Source organism: Ovis aries, chromosome 18 (assembly GCF_016772045.2).
Source record: "Ovis aries strain OAR_USU_Benz2616 breed Rambouillet chromosome 18, ARS-UI_Ramb_v3.0, whole genome shotgun sequence".
Lineage (NCBI taxonomy): Eukaryota > Metazoa > Chordata > Mammalia > Artiodactyla > Bovidae > Ovis > Ovis aries.
The window spans coordinates 65884233-65899581 of NC_056071.1; the positions used below are offsets into that span (position 1 = coordinate 65884233).

Consider the following 15349-nt stretch of genomic DNA (forward strand, 5'->3'; position numbering starts at 1 on the left):
AGTTCCCTGACCAGGGATCAAACCTGCATCCCCTGCTTTGCAAGGCAGTTTCTGGACCACTGGACCATCGGAAAAGTCCCTGTTCCAAATTATTTACTCCCTCTTTCAAAATTTGCATTATATTATTTTTAATGAAACAAAGATGAATATTTTTAATGATAAAAGTACAATTCACAGAGAAGATAGACATCATAAACCATTAGACATGTAACAACGAAGAAAAATAGATATAGCAAAAATCATATCAATCTTATATCCTACACAAATATATTTAAAATGTTGTATATCGCTCCTTGTTATTGGATGTCCAAAGGACATTTAGAAAACTTAGCAAAAAGATAATTACTTATTTTCAAAAAGTAGAATTTTTTTGGTGATTCCCTTATATACATATATTATTTTTGAAATTATTTTCCATTGTAGGTTATTGCAAGATATCGGGGCTTCCCTGGTGGCTCAGCTGGTAAAGAATCCACCTGCAGTGCAGGAGACCCTGGTTGGATTCCTGGGTTGGGAAGATGCCCTGGAGAAGGGATAGGCTACCCACTCCACTATTCTTGGGCTTCCCTGGTGGCTCAGATGGCAAAGAATCCACCTGCAATGCGGGAGACCTGGGTTCGATCCCTGGGTTAGGAAGATCCCCTGGAGGAGGGCATGGCAACCCACTCCAGTGGATTGGGTTGGGTTGGACAATCCCCATGGACAGAGGGGCCTGGCGGGCTACAGTCCATGGGGTCACAAGGAGTCAGACACAACTGAGCGACGAGGAACAGAACAAGGTGTTGGCTGTAGTGCCCTGTGCCATGCCGTAGGCCTCTGCTGCTTGTGGCGTGTCTTAAGTCTGAAAGTGAGAGTCGCTCAGTCATGTCCGACTCTTTGTGACCCCTTGGACTATAGCCCTAACAAAAATTCTCCAGGCCAGAATACTGGAGTGGGTAGCCTTTCCCTCCTCCAGGGGATCTTCCCAACGCAGGGATTGAACCCAGGTCTCTCACTTTGCAGGCAGATTCTTTGCCAGCTGAGGCACAAGGGCATTCTATTCATACTGAGTCAAACAAGTGATTCCACTTTTTTGTATTTTAAAAAGATGGCAGAGGTGAGAAGACCAGGTAGGACATTTGTGTCTCGAAGGCACAGGCGCGTTCCTCCCAGGATGACTTGGTTTCCCCGTTCTTTAATCTTAATACATTTTAAGACCAATAGGCAAGGTTTTGGGAGTGGTGAAGGATTGGTGGGTTTTGGATTACTTTTAGAGCCACACCTCTAGTTCTGTGAAGACTTGTAAAACAAGGACAATTTTTTTTTTCTTTTTTAAAAAGAATTCGGTGGCTACCTCAGTGCTATTGAGAGACTGACAGACTCGTGCTCACCCATGTTGGAATGTTTCGCTTTTCCTCATTTAACTTAGGGGGTAAGCCCTCCCCAAAATTCCTGTCAGGTACGGCTAGTCTAGTCAGACCATTGGCCTCCCATTTTGGTAGTCTATTTACAATTTTGTGTGGCCCTCAGTCGGGCCTTTGATTAAGGAGGCTTGTCTATAGCCCTGTGGAATCCCATTTTTAAAGGTACCAGGACAACTTTTTGCCAGACTTTTGTTTCCATTCCTATCCTGTGGGCACCGTTGGCTTGAGTTTTATAAGCGCACAGAGCGGAAGCGTTCCTGGCACTGCAGTGTCTGGTCTGTCCACTTGAAGGCAAAGAGGTGTTGAGAGTCTGGGTGCAGAAGAAAGCCACCTTTACTTCCAGCACCGTGAACCAGGTCAGCAGCCCATAGTTTGACAACTTGGATGGGGTAGAACGAAGACCTCTCGCTTGGGACTGAGCATGCTCCGGTAAAAGGAGTAACTTTTTCTTGGTGGGTGCCTTTTCTTTGAGGGTCTCCGGACTGTACTGTTGCCTGGGATTTAGTGAGCAAGTCCGTTCCCAGCAAGGGGGCGGTGCACTCAGGCAGGAGCAGTGCTTGGCCTGGGGCTTTCCATCAGTCCCATCGTCCTACAGGGTTGGGAGGGAGGTCGGTCAGTCTGCTAAGAAAATTCCTACCAGCCACATCAAGGTTTACCTGAGGCTTTCCCAGAGAAATGAACCCCGGAGGCTTCTCCAGATGTTCTTTGGGAGACGGGGAGCCCTGGGCCCCGTCAGCCTCTGGTCCTCTCAGCCATCATTGGTTTGAAAGCCCCAGTATCCCTTCAGGACTGGCGACAGTCACGATTCCAGTGGCCCTCTTGTCCACACTTAAAACATGTTTTCTCTGAGAGAGCGGCTCTGACCCAGGCTTCCTGGGTCCTGTCCTTAGCATGGGTCTTCGCGAGGGTGCGTAACCCTGAGGTGGTGCTGGGGTTAAGGCTGCTGCCAGTAATTAGGCTTTTTCATGTTGTCCCCGAATCCTTTTCGTCTCTTCTCCCCTATAAAGAAAAAGAGTAATAGTCATGTCCAGCTCTTTGTAGCCCCATGGACTGTAGCCTGCCCGTCTCCTCTGGCCATGGAATTATCCGTCAGGAATACTGGAGTGGGTTGCCATTCCCTTCTCCAGGGTATCTTCCCAACCCAGGGATCGAACCCACATCTGCTTTGCAGGCGGATTATGGTACATTAGGGGTAAATGGTCTGGAAGACTGTCACCCTTTCAGAATTGGGATACGTAGGAGCTCCCAATTGTGGACCTCAGGGAGGTTGACTCATAAGGGGGTCATCTGAAACCTGGGGTTCCTGTGGGAGGACGCGGTGTGAGCCAGGCAGTTCTCTAGACTCGGATTTCGGAATAGGGTCTTGCTTCCCTGATAGCTGGTAGAGAATTACCCTGCAATGCGGGAGACCCCGGTTCAATTCCTGGGTTGGGAAGATCCACTGGAGAAGGGATAGGCTACCCACTCCGGTGTTCTGGCCTGGAGAATTCCATAAACTATAGTCCATGGGATTGCAAAGAGTCCAACACGACTGAGTGACTTTCATTTGAACATTTAATGGGACTCCCCTCCCCATTTGCTTTTTCTTTTATAAAATATGACCAGCTGCAAGATGGTATTATAATTTAATGACCTAATACTTTTTTGCCCTATCGGTCTAAATTTTCCCCAGTTCAGTTCAGTTCAGTCGCTCCAACTCTTTGCGACCCCATGAATCTCAGCATGCCAGGCCTCCCTATCCATCACCATCTCCCGGAGTTCACTCAAACACGCCCATCGAGTCTGTGATGCCATCCAGGCATCTCATCCTGGGTTGTCCCCTTCTCCTCCTGCCCCCAATCCCTCCCAGCATCAGAGTCTTTTCCAATGAGTCAGCTCTTCGCATGAGGTGTCCGAAGTACTGGAGCTTCAGCTTTAGCATCATTCCTTCCAAAGAAATCCCAGGGCTGATCTCCTTCAGAATGGACTGGTTGGATCTCCCTGCAGTCCAAGGGACTCTCAAGAGTCTTCTCCAACACCACAGTTCAAAAGCATCAATTCTTCGGCGCTCAGCCTTCTTCACAGTCCAACTCTCATATCCATACATGACCACAGGAAAAACCATAGCCTTGACTAGGCGGACCTTAGTCGACAAAGTAATGTCTCTGCTTTTGAATATACTATCTAGGTTGGTCATAGCTTTTCTTCCAAGGAGTAAGCATCTTTTAATTTCATGGCTGCAGTCACCATCTGCAGTGATTTTGGAGCCCAAAAAAGTAAAGTCTGACACTTTCTACTGTTTCCCCATCTATTTCCCATGAAGTGATGGGACCAGATGCCATGATCTTCGTTTCCTGAATGTTGAGCTTTAAGCCGACTTTTTCACTCTCCTCTTTCACTTTCATCAAGAGGCTTTTAGATCCTCTTCACTTTCTGCCATAAGGGTGTTGTCATCTGCATATCTGAGGTTATTGCTGTTTCTCCCAGCAATCTTGATTCCAGCTTGTGTTTCTTTCAGCCCAGCGTTTCTCATGATATACTCTGCATAGAAGTTAAATAAGCAGGGTGACAATATACAGCCTTGACGTACTCCTTTTCCTATTTGGAACCAGTCTGTTATTCCATGTCCAGTTCTAACTGTTGCTTCCTGACCTGCATACAGATTTCTCAAGAGGCAGGTTAGGTAGTCTGATATTCCCATCTCTTTCAGAATTTTCCACAGTTTATTGTGATCCACACAGTCAAAGGCTTTGGCATAATCAATAGATGTTGCTTTTTCCATGATCCAGCGGATGTTGGCAATTTGATCTCTGGTTCCTCTGCCTTTTCTAAAACCAGCTTGAACATCAGGGAGTTCACAGTTCACGAATTGCTGAAGCCTGGCTTGGAGAATTTTGAGCATTACTTTACTAGCATGTGAGATAGATGAGTGCAATTGTGCGGTAGTTTGAGCATTCTTTGGCATTTCCTTTCTTTGGAATTGGAATGAAAACTGACCTTTTCCAGTCCTGTGGCCACTGCTGAGTTTTCCAGATTTGCTGGCATATTGAGTGTAGCACTTTCACAACATCATCCTTCAGGATTTGAAATAGCTCAACTGGAATTCCATCACCTCCACTAGCTTTGTTCGTAGTGATGCTTTCTAAGGCCCACTTGACTTCACATTTCAAGATGTCTGGCTCTAGATTAGTGATCACATCATCATGATTATCTGGTCATGAAGATCTTTTTTGTACAGTTCTTCTGTGTATTCTTGCCACCTCTTAATATCTTCTGCTTCTATTAGGTCCATACCATTTCTGTCCTTTATCAAGCCCATCTTTGCATGAAATGTTCCCTTGGTATCTCTAATTTTCTCAAAAAGATCTCTAGTCTTTCCCATTCTGTTGTTTTCCTCTATTTCTTGCATTGATCGCTGAAGAAGGCTTTTTTATCTCTTCTTGCTGTTCTTTGGAACTCTGCATTCAGATGCTTATATCTTTGCTTTTCTCCTTTGCTTTTTGCCTCTCTTCTTTTCACAGCTATTTGTAAGGCCTCCCCAGACAGCCATTTTGCTTTTTTGCATTTCTTTTCCATGGGGATGGTCTTGATCCCTGTCTCCTGTACAGTGTCACGAACCTCATTCCATAGTTCATAAGGCACTCACTCTATCAGATCTAGACCCTTAAATCTATTTCTCACTTCCACTTTATAATCATAAGGGATTTTATTTAGGTCATACCTGAATTGTCTAGCGGTTTTCCCTACTTTCTTCAATTTAAGTCTGAATTTGGCAATAAGGAGTTCATCATCTGAGCCAGAGTCAGCTCCCGGTCTTGTTTTTGTTGACTGTATAGAGCTTCTCCATCTTTGGCTGCAAAGAATATAATCAATCTGATTTCGGTGTTGACCATCTGGTGATGTCCATGTGTGATGTCCAAATTTTCCCCAGTTAGCTGATAATATGCATCCTAGCAGGGAGTCCGTCTGGATGCTTACAGTTGCTCCTGTGTTTTATTGGGATGGCTTGACAGGGGTCTGATGGGTCATGGCTGATAGTACTTACTTGTCCTGGCATTCTCCCAGTGTCAACAACAGGGTCCCTATGATCTCCTAGTCTGCAGGTTGGTTAGCCTAAGGAGGCCCCTTGGATCAGTCAAGGAAAGGATCAAGAGCCAGTCAGGGGGACAAGCAACCAGAGTCAGGGCCGAAATCCTTCAGACCCAGAGGGAGGAGACTTAACTAAACAGTTTATCACTGAAACAACAGAAAGAAAGGAGCAGAGCCCAAGGGTGGGGCTGGAGTGCCTTAAGGCAGTGATACCCGCAGGAGACAAGCTCCCCTCAGTATAGGGTCCTTGTGAAGGAGGCTGCCTGTCTGCAGAAGTGAGGCAACACCCACCTGCTGGCTGGGCTGGTGAGGAGGCTGGGACCAGTAGACAGTCCAGGAAGTAAGGAGAGAAGCCTCAAGTCTCCCACCAACTAGGACACCTTAGAGCGTTTATTTTAAACCATTCCCAAAAAAAAAAATTGTTTCAGCTATTTATATAAGAAAGACATGTTCGCTGTAGAAAATCTGGAAAAGAAAGTATAAAGAAGGAAGTCACCTGTTACCCCGCCACCCACAGCCGACTACTGTTCTCTGGGATTTTTCCATCCGTGATCTGTGTGGGATCCCACAAGGACAAGCTGTTTTATAACCTGCTTTTACACTTCTGTTTTAAGCATGTCGCCGGCTCACCAGGTTCTCGCCTGCATGGCACCACATTGAGGGAGGGAGGTGGCCCAGTTTTGTAGCCAGACCTTTATTGTTGGAGGCCTGACCAGCTCGCCGCTGTTCTGAGTGAGAGAGAGAGAGAGAGTTTCTTCCCACTGTCCTGAGCAGGGTGAGCGATACTGCTGGCATCTGGGGGCTGTTGTTGGCATCGCAGTGAGGGGCGTCCTGGCCGGGCCCTGGCTGCACTGCAGGTGCGATGGGCTCTGGTGCTCCCGGGTGACTTCCACTCTGGGCACTGAGTGAGGACCAGTGTGTGTTGCCATGTGGCTGGGCATTTCTTAGACTTCCCATGTTTGACTGTAGTTTCAAGGGATATTAAAATCACCCCATTTAAAGGTCTCTTGAATCCAGAGGAAAGGGCGGGGAGGTTGTAGGGACTCTGGCTGAAGGGTCCACGGATGGCTGAGCAGAAGTGCTCTCACTGGGTTGTATCATCAGCTATGTCTTGTTCCAAAAATAGTGCAGTTTGCAAGTTCAGGTTCAGTAAAAAGTGAGTGGACGAGTGGCCCAGGGAGCAGCAGTGGGTGTGAGTCAGGGTGGCCCTGAGCCTGCGGAAGACACTTCTCCCTACAGGGTCCCAGGGAGCTTGACCCACTTCCTGAGGGCCCCGCCCAGCTGTGGGCACGAGGGCGAGGCTTCCAGGGTGTTGACTTTCCTGTCTGGTAAGAAATCCTGCAGGGAGCCCTGCCCACCAGGCTGTCCTGGTGATACGCCCGCACAGGGTGACTTGAAGTTCCATCTCTTTTGGTGTGATCACTGCTAGTATGGGGCTCATCCCACTGACAGTCTAGGTGGTGAAGGTGTGGGACCTCTCTATCAGGAAGCGATATGGCCAGGCCCCTCAGGTATCCAAGCACAGTCATTCCTGAGCCTAAACCCTGACTCAAGTCCTGGGTTGTGAGGGGGGCTGGACAAGCAGTGGGGCCTCCAGGTGGAGGGAGCACACCGGCAAGGGCCTCACGGTGAACACGGGCAGACAGGCCTAGAACCCTGCCTGCTGGCCACACAGATCATGGGAACACAGCTACCCTGGCAGCTCCTGGACCAACAGGGAGGCCTCCCACCCTGCTGCTGCCTCTTCTGGGCTGCTCAAGCCCCCCTCAGCAGGGAGGGGCCTTCCCAGAGGGGTGCACTTCTGTGCTACTCAAGTCCCCCTCAGCAGGGAGGGGCCTTCCCAGAGGGGTGCGCTTCTGTGCTTCCTGCTCTGAATCACAGTTTACAAAGCACTGCCTGGCCTGGCCCAGACCCCACTTGCTGGAGGGGGGACCATAGCTGAAAAGGTAGCTGAGAAGAGGAGTCCTGCTTGATACGTGCCCCTGACCTGGAACTTTGTGGCGAGAAGGCAAGCTCAGCACTAGGCCCTGGCCCGCAGGCTAGTCAGGGACTCCCAGGATGGTGCAGAGACCCCTTCTGTGCCAGAGGGCTTGCCTTCTTAGACCCAGTCTCTGCCCCCTCCCCCGGCAAAGGCTCTGCCTGCATGAGCCCCTCACAACTGCCTGGCCACCCAGGAGAAGGCCAGGGCATGCCGACTCCACAGCTGTCCCCCCCCAACCTCCTCGTCCAGGTCCCCGGGGTCTAAATTGACAAGCTGCCTCTGGGACATGAAAGCCCATGCTGCTTGGTAGGCACGACTACCAGCCCTGGACTCGCTTCTCCCAGTGGCACGGTAACCTCAGGAGGGTCAGGTCTGCGCGGCTGGTTTCGCAGGGGCAGCCCTGGCCAGCAGGGGGCAGGAGACTGTCGGTGAACTGAGGAGCTGGAGCAAAGAAGCCCAGGGGTGCAGCTGGCTCATTCCTCCTGTGTAAGGTCCCCGCCCACCCACCCGTGGTGGGACCCCCAAGTGAGATGGCGGGTGAGGACCGCAGCAGCCGGGAGACAGACCATAAGATCTTATCCCTAACAGCCCACTCCCTCCCCTGTTTGGGGACCCATCATGGGAGGCCCAGGAACTGGGGCACGGAGGGTCTTGGAGAGGAAGCTGCAAGGATGGGGACACTGCGGGGGCCCTGGGGCTCCCTGGGAGGGATGGGAGGGCTAGGCCTGGGGAGGCTCGAAGGGAAGGAAGCAGAGCAAAGAGATTATTTAGGAAATAGAGTAGGTGTTGGAGTGGGAGGGGGAGGCAGCAGGGAGAAGCGGCTTGGAAGAGGAGGAAATGGCTTTTGGGGGCGGAGCTGGAAAAGTACCAAATTTCTGGGCTCCTGCCCTTCCCCCCAGCATGCAGAGCTCCTCCAGGCGGGCTGAGTGAAGTGCCAGGCTCCACCCCGCAGGCTCCCCGAATAGACCCTCTAGATGCTCAGGCTGGGTCTCTGCCAGCAGCCCGACCTGGTCCTGCAGGGAGGGCCAAGGCAGGAGGGCAGAGGTTCATGGAATAGACTCGGGGGCACAGCAGGGTCCCAGCCGACAGTGAGGCGGATGGGACAGGACAGGACAGGCCTCAGAGCCGGGTGCCGGGCCCTGGGCTGCCCTGGAAAGAGGAAGCACCACTCAGACCTGGGGCAGGCCAAAACCCTAGTTTATTTCAGCATCAGCAACATCTCAGCCATCACAAAAATAAACTCTACCGAGGGTGACGGAAGTCTCTACAGCAAGGTTAAGGGCTCAGCCACCACACAGCGAGCCTCCGGGGCACGTGGTGGGCACGGCCTGGGCAATAAGTTAGGAAGCAGCGGAGGAGCTGGTGGAGGCGGCAGATGTGGCCAGGGCCTCACTTCTGGGCCGGCATGAGGTCATCGATGGCCTGGCCCTGCTCCAGCCGCTGCTCCATCTCGATGAGCAGCTTCACGCCGTCCACCACCATCTGCACCAGCTCCACCTCCGAGAAGCCCAGGCGGTCCGCATTGGAGACGTCAAAGACCCCACCCACGGCGGCCGTGTCCACACCGCCTGGAGAGACAGCCAGTTCAGCGGGGCTGCGTCGGGGGCAGCCCCAGGGGAGCGTGCTGCCGCCTGGCACCCCCTACTCACCTGTGCCTCGCTTCTGAAGCCGCAGCCGCTTGAGCACCTCAGAGAACTTCTCGTGCTTGCCCAGGTGGGGCAGCTTGATGTGCACCCCGGCCCGCAGCCCCGTGCCCAGGTTGGACGGGCAGGTGAGGATGTAGCCCAGGTGCGGGTTCCACATGAACTCGTAGTTCTTAGACTTGAAGAGCGTTTCAATCTGGAAATGGACGTGTGAGAGGGTAGGCCTGGCTGAGCCACCCGCCCAGGGGACCAGCTGGAACAGGACCTGAGGCAACAAAGACCTGGGCTCCCCGGGGGGTTGATGGGTCACCTCCATCTCTGCCTGAACCCTGGGGCCTGGCCCTGACCTGGGTGAGGCCGTTGCAGAAGCGCGTGAACACCTCCTTCATGTTGCCACCCTTCTGCATGGAGATGACCCGCAGATGGTCCTCTTCGTTGATCCACACCAGGAAGGTCTTGTTATCGTTATGCCTGGGGGAGGGGCACAGTCAAGTCTCCTCCCCGGACGAGGACACATCCAGGAACAAAACCTCGCGAGGCCCCCGAGCCGGGGCACTTCCCAAGTAGCTGAGGTGCTCACTCCAGCTGTCCCTAGGGCCCCGGGGCTGCTATCAGGACTCTAGCCCCATCAACACCCTGGGCGCACACAGGGCACTTCAGAGAGGGCACGCGAAGCCCTGAGCTGCTTCCAGCTAGCCGGTCAGGCACCCTGTGGTCCCCACCTAGGGGGTGAGGGGCAGAGGCAGCCCGCCCCGCCCACGGGGAGTCGCTTTATCTCGGCGCAGACGCCCGGTGCCTGCGAGCCCGGCTCCCCACCCCCACTCGAGGAAGCGTCTGCGTCACCCCGCACCTGACCGACTCCCCGCGGGCGGCGGGTGGGAAAGGAGAGCGCAAACAAGGAGCCGCGGCTCCCGGAGGCGGGGGGAGGGAGGAGGAACGCCGGCAAGACGGCCCCACCCGCCCGGGGCGCTCCGCACCTGCGCGGTCAAGGTCTCCTGCGAGGAGGCCGGCACCAAACCCACCTGAGGAGCGCGGCGCCGCCCTCCTCCCTCAGGTACGGCGCGGGCGGAGGCCGGGGGATACGCACCAGATGCCGCGGGCGTCGGGCCAGTCGCGGGCCATGCCCGAGGCCAGCAGCAGGGGCGACACGGGCTTATCGAAAAGGAAGTGGTCGTCGATAAGCTGCTGCTGCTCCGCCTCCGTCATGCTTTTGAGCGCATAGTACCTCCCCGCCAGGTCACCGTCCAGGCTCGACAGGGCTGCGGAGGAGCGCGCTCAGGAGGACGGGTGGACTCCTGCCCCACCCCGCACCCCCAGGATGCCCGCTTGGCCTGGCTGGAGCCCAGTCAGTCCTCCCGGTCCGAGCGGCGGGCCGCTCCGGAGCGACACGGCCCAAGCCGACCATCGTCCGGCCCCAGGGCTCTGTGGGCGCGGGGCTGGGCGTCGGTCCCTCTGGGAAACCCGAGACGACGGACAGATAAGAGCGCGGCGGCTCGGGTGACTGGTAAACAGGCCGGCAGGGCCCGGGGCCGAAGAGCGCCGCTCAGCGGGCCGTACCCTTACCTTCGACGGCGAGCTTCTCGATGGCGCGGCGCTCCCCGCGGCTGCAGTGCGGGGGGAGGCAGAAGCCGCGGATGCTGCGGCCCGTGCGCACCCGCGAGCTCAGCACGTAGTTGGGATCCAGGTCGTCGCCGCCCTGGGGGCCGTGCAGGGCTGAGCGCTGGGCAACCCCTCCCCACCCAGCCGGCCCCTCGCCCCGGGCCACCCCGCACCTGCAGGTTGTCGGGGTTGAGGTCGGTCTTGTGCTCGTCGGTGGGCTTATAGCCTCCGTGCCGGTCCTCAATGATGGGGTCAAACAGCTCCTTGAACACGTCGTACGATTCCTCGTCGCCGGCCACACAGCCCACGGTCATGATATAGGGGTGGCCTGGGGGGAGCGTGGAATGGGGACAGTGACGTCACTGCCAGGCCCGAGCAAGCCACCGAGGACCCTTCAGATATGCGCGCAAAGAGGGCGCCCGGACCTTGGCCCGGGGGGAGCCAGGGAGCGGGGGCGCTGGGGCCCAGCCTCGGGCTCCTGTCCTGACCTCGGGACTGAGGCGCGCGTACCTGGGTTGTCCACGCCGGTTTGGATGACGTCGTCCACCGTGAAGCCGCTCGGGGTGCTCTTAGCGCGCAGCTCGGCGTACAGTTCGGGGGTCAGCACCTTGGCCATGTGGTTGTTGTGGCCGCTGAGGTCGGGGAACTCGTCTTCGGCCGGGAAGCGCAGCTTCAGCGTGTTGTGGCTATTGGAGAAGGGCATGGCGGCGGCGGGCTGCGGGGAGACGCGGGAGTCAGCGGGTCCCGAGGCTCTGGGCCTCCTGGTGACCTGCTAACCACCCAGGGCCCCGGGCTCCGGTCAGCCCGGTCTCGGTCAAGGTCAGAGGGGTCGGCGCTTACACGCAGGGGGCTACCACAGCGCCCAGGACCCCCGGCCCAACTGGCGCGCCCACTCCAGGCGGCGGACCCCGGGAGGTCCGGAGCGCGCGACACCCTGGCCCCAGCCCCCAGCTCCGTGCACAACAACCCCCGCCTCGGTGCCCGCGCGCCCCCCACCCCGGGCCCCCGGGCTCACTTACTGAGCAGTCGGGCAGGGGCGGGGGCTCTAGGTTAGTCTGCAGCTCAGGGCGCGGCGCAGGCGAACAGCGGCGGCTCCGCGCTCCCGCGGCTCTTAAGGGGCGCAACGCAGGCCGCCCATTGGCCGCTATTTATAGCCCATTCATTCCATTGGGTCGCGCTGCGGGGTGGTGCCGCCGCTTTGTCCGCCACCCTCTGCCCCCGGAGCCCCCCCACCCCACCCCGAGCAGCCCACCACGACTATCCCCTGGCCGGGACCCCGCGCAGCCTACCCAACCCCACCTCGCGCCCGCCAAGATCCCGAAGCCAGAACCTCAGGCCCTCGGACATTCCGGATTCCCCCACACCCACGCCTGCCTCCGAGCGGGAAACCGAGGCAGGAGAGCCGGCAGGCACTTGAGAACGCTCGGCCTGGTCGGCGCCCCGGCCCCTGCCTCTGCCCCTCCCGCTAGTCCTCGCGGTGGTCGCGGCGAGGGGCCAGGCGGGAGCCGTCCCGGGCTTCAACGGCAGGTACCGCCATCCCCCGACGCCCAACAACCCCCCCCCCCCCCCCCCCACCCCAACCTTCTCCCGCCCAGTCTGAGTTGGCGGCGAGCCGCCGACCTTCTTCAAGGTGCCCGCAGGCATCTCCCCGGCGATCTTGGTGCAGAGCGAAGGCACGCCGGAGGCGCAGCCTGGCTGCGGCCCAGCCAGGCGGCACCCTTGGTGCCGTGACCTTGGGCAAGTCCCCGGGCTTTGGGGTCATCTGAGCCTGAGACTCAGCCCCTCCTGGTTGATGAGCGAATACTGACTGCGGCCCTGCTGGGAAGTGCGCAGTCTCAGAGCCCCCAGCCCCAGGCCTGGGCCCTCTCTTCCAGGGACAAGTCCATTTCCACACCCCACCCCAAAGGTCGTCCTCAGAGAATCTCCGCAGAGGCTGGAGGAAATACTCACATAAGCACATGTGAGTTTTAAAAAACAAAAAGCTCACTGAAAATCAGAATCATGCAATTCAAAGTAATGACTATGCCTTCCACTGTCCCCAGCACCCCAGACTGGCACCAGCCAGTGTTGGCTATGGGCTGGAATGTGGGGAGATAGGCATTCACAGGCTGCCTGCCACTGTGAAGTGCTACATCAGTTTTGGAAAGTAATTTGGCAGTATTTATTAAAACGTAAAATCTTTGTACTCCATGACCCGGTGACCCGGCAATCCCACTTGTAGGAATCCAGCCTACAGTCTCATCTCTCTGTGCACATAGGCCAGTCCTCTCTAGCATGAGGAACAAGCACAAACAGACCTGCATGTAACCGGATGCCCATCCCTTGGGGACTGGCCGGGGGCAGGGAAGGCATCTCTCCAGTGTGGAATATTACACGGCTATTAAAAAGCGTGAATTAGGGACTTCCCTGGTGGTGCAGTGGATGAAAGTCCAGCGACCAGTGCAGGGGACAGGGATTCTCGCCCTAGTCCAGGAAGACCCCACCTGCCCAAGGGGCAGCGAAGTCTGTGCGCCAGAACTACTGAGCCCCGAGGGCAGAGAAGCCACCGCCAGAAGAAGCCCGCAGGCCGCAGCACAGAGCAGCCCCTGCTCACCGCAACTAGGGAAAGCCTGAGCGCAGCAACGAAGACCCAGGGCAGCCAAAAATAAATCAGTAAATATTTTTTTAAAGAGTGAACTGGCGCTTTTATGGTTAATGTCCATCATATGGTTGCTTTGTGAACAAAGCAAGGAAGGGGGGAAATACTTATCTATGTGTTTATTCAACAAAATCCCTCCAGGATGGCACAGGACTGCTGCTGGAGGAAGGCTGTGAGCTTGGCAGCTGGGAGCAAGCAGCCAAGGGAACAAGATACGGTCAAGAACCAGGAGGAGACGGGTGCCTCCGGCGGGGCCGAGCAGCGATCCGTGTGCTGGGGCCTCTGAGGGCGCCAGAGCACGGGGTGAGCACGTTCCCTTGCCTCTGCCTCTGTGCAGGCCCGCGGTTACCATGGAGGGCTCCTGCCTCTTCCCTTGCTCAATTTGGCGTGTTCTGACCTGCTCCCAGTCAGCATTTTTTCAGACCCGTAAAGCAAAGCAAGGTAAAAAGACAAATGGCTCTGGACTGCCCAGACAGGTGTCCTTTAAGCCTGAAATTCCTGTGTTCCATGCCCCCTGCTGCCCTTCTCCCTAATTTTAGAAATATCTGCACCTGCCCTCCCCAAATCCCGGCAGACAAAGGCCTGATGGACTCAAGTTTCTGTTTCTAGAAAACGAGTGCTGGCCCTGGAGGCCTACTTGACATTCAGACCCCAGGGATTGGGGGCGGGGAGAGCTCAGGGCTTCCTTCCTCTTTGTAGCCGGGGCAGCTTCTCAGAAGGTCCCCACCCCCCACCTTCAGGCCACCAAGGGCCTGACCCACTTGGGGGCCAGGAGCAGGGAAAGACCCCGTTCCCCTCTCCCTCCACCGGCAAGGTCCTCACTAGAGAAGCAAAGACGAGAGGCTTGGGGTCTTGCCCAGGGCCTGCCTGGGGCTCCAGCAGGGCTCAGCCTTCTGAGATGCGTGTTTTGTCCTAGTTTTGCAGATGAGCAAAGGGAAGATGAGAAGGTGGGTGATGGGGAACCAGGTCTGAGGTCTGGCAATCCCCCTGTGATCCTGCAGTGCCTGGCCCTATGCTAACCTGACCTAGGGCCCACCCTGCAGTCCCCCAGCTGGCCACGCCTGGGCTGGACTCAGACTGACAACACATGTGGTCAGCAACTGTGACGGGGGAAGAGGAGGGGTCTTGGAGGCCTTTAGACCCAAAAGTCAGGGTGAGGCCCCTACCGGGCAGCGGCTACTTGGGAGCCTGGGTAGTACTGAGCAAGGGAACAAGGAGGGGGGCCCAGGAGTGTACCAGCCTCCACCTCAGCAGAAGAACGCTACTCCCAGCTAACCGAGCCCTCCCCTATGGACCCTCCAGTCTCCCCAAGGCCCACAGGAGCCGGTTTGGCAGCGTCTGGGCAAGAAGCTAGGTGACATCATCCGGCCAGTTTACCATCCAGGTTTCTCAGAAATCACATTTGGTTACACATTAACCACCTGGCCCTGGAGGGCGTGGGGAGCCTCAACGGAGTCCCCGGCCTTTCATCCACAGGACACGGCCCTGCTCAGCAGGCACAGGGTGGGCCTGGTGGAGGAGGGCCAGGCCCCAAGCAGGGGCTGGAACTTCCTCCTAATGCCCAGAGGGGAAGTTGGTTGGGGTCAGAAAAGGGGCAGGGGCTGCCTTGAGGCCACAGAGTATGGTGGGGCAGGAGGCCAGCCCGCCAGGGGAGAGGAGACCTTGGCTCAGAGATCAGAGCAGAACGGCCCTCCCCAGGGGGCATCATCCGCCTCCTGTTCTCCTCCAAGGCCCTGTTCCTGCCTGTTCCCACCTTTCTTCCAATCTGCCTTTGGTTTTCTGAAGCCAAGTTTACTGGCTTTAAATCCCAATCCCACTCTGGCCACATTAGCTGTGTGATTTTAGGCAAATTACTTGACTTCCCTGAGTTTGTAGAATGGTCCCTCTCTCACAGGATTGTGGGGAAGATTCAAAGTGATGACACTTAACTGGGCTTATACAGCATCAGATTTTTTTTAAGGAGGGGGGACAATATATAAACTCTGCCCTAGGCAAAGTACCCACCTGACCTGGCTAA

At 56.1% G+C, this 15349-nt stretch overlaps 1 protein-coding gene across 1 annotated transcript; it reads right to left on the reverse strand.

Moving 5' to 3' along the window:
- Nucleotides 1-8628: 8628 nt before the first annotated feature.
- On the reverse strand, nt 8629-11781 carry CKB (creatine kinase B). Its single transcript, XM_027957445.2, has 8 exons — nt 11714-11781; nt 11205-11409; nt 10868-11022; nt 10659-10791; nt 10183-10354; nt 9443-9566; nt 9102-9291; nt 8629-9020 (listed from the first exon to the last, which is right to left on the reverse strand). The coding sequence occupies exons 2-8, from the start codon at nt 11395-11397 to the stop codon at nt 8842-8844; spliced, it is 1146 nt and encodes a 381-aa protein (XP_027813246.1). The 5' UTR covers nt 11398-11409; nt 11714-11781; the 3' UTR covers nt 8629-8841.
- Nucleotides 11782-15349: the final 3568 nt, after the last annotated feature.

Excerpts from the sequence above, each read along its gene's own strand:
- CKB (XM_027957445.2), bottom strand. The coding sequence starts at position 11,397 with ATGCCCTTCTCCAATAGCCACAACACGCTGAAGCTGCGCTTCCCGGCC. Across the intron at positions 10,792-10,867 it reads TCAACCCCGACAACCTGCAG|GGCGGCGACGACCTGGATCC; the intron begins GTGCGGGGTGGC and ends CACGGCCCCCAG. Across the intron at positions 9,021-9,101 it reads GCTTCAGAAGCGAGGCACAG|GCGGTGTGGACACGGCCGCC; the intron begins GTGAGTAGGGGG and ends CTGTCTCTCCAG.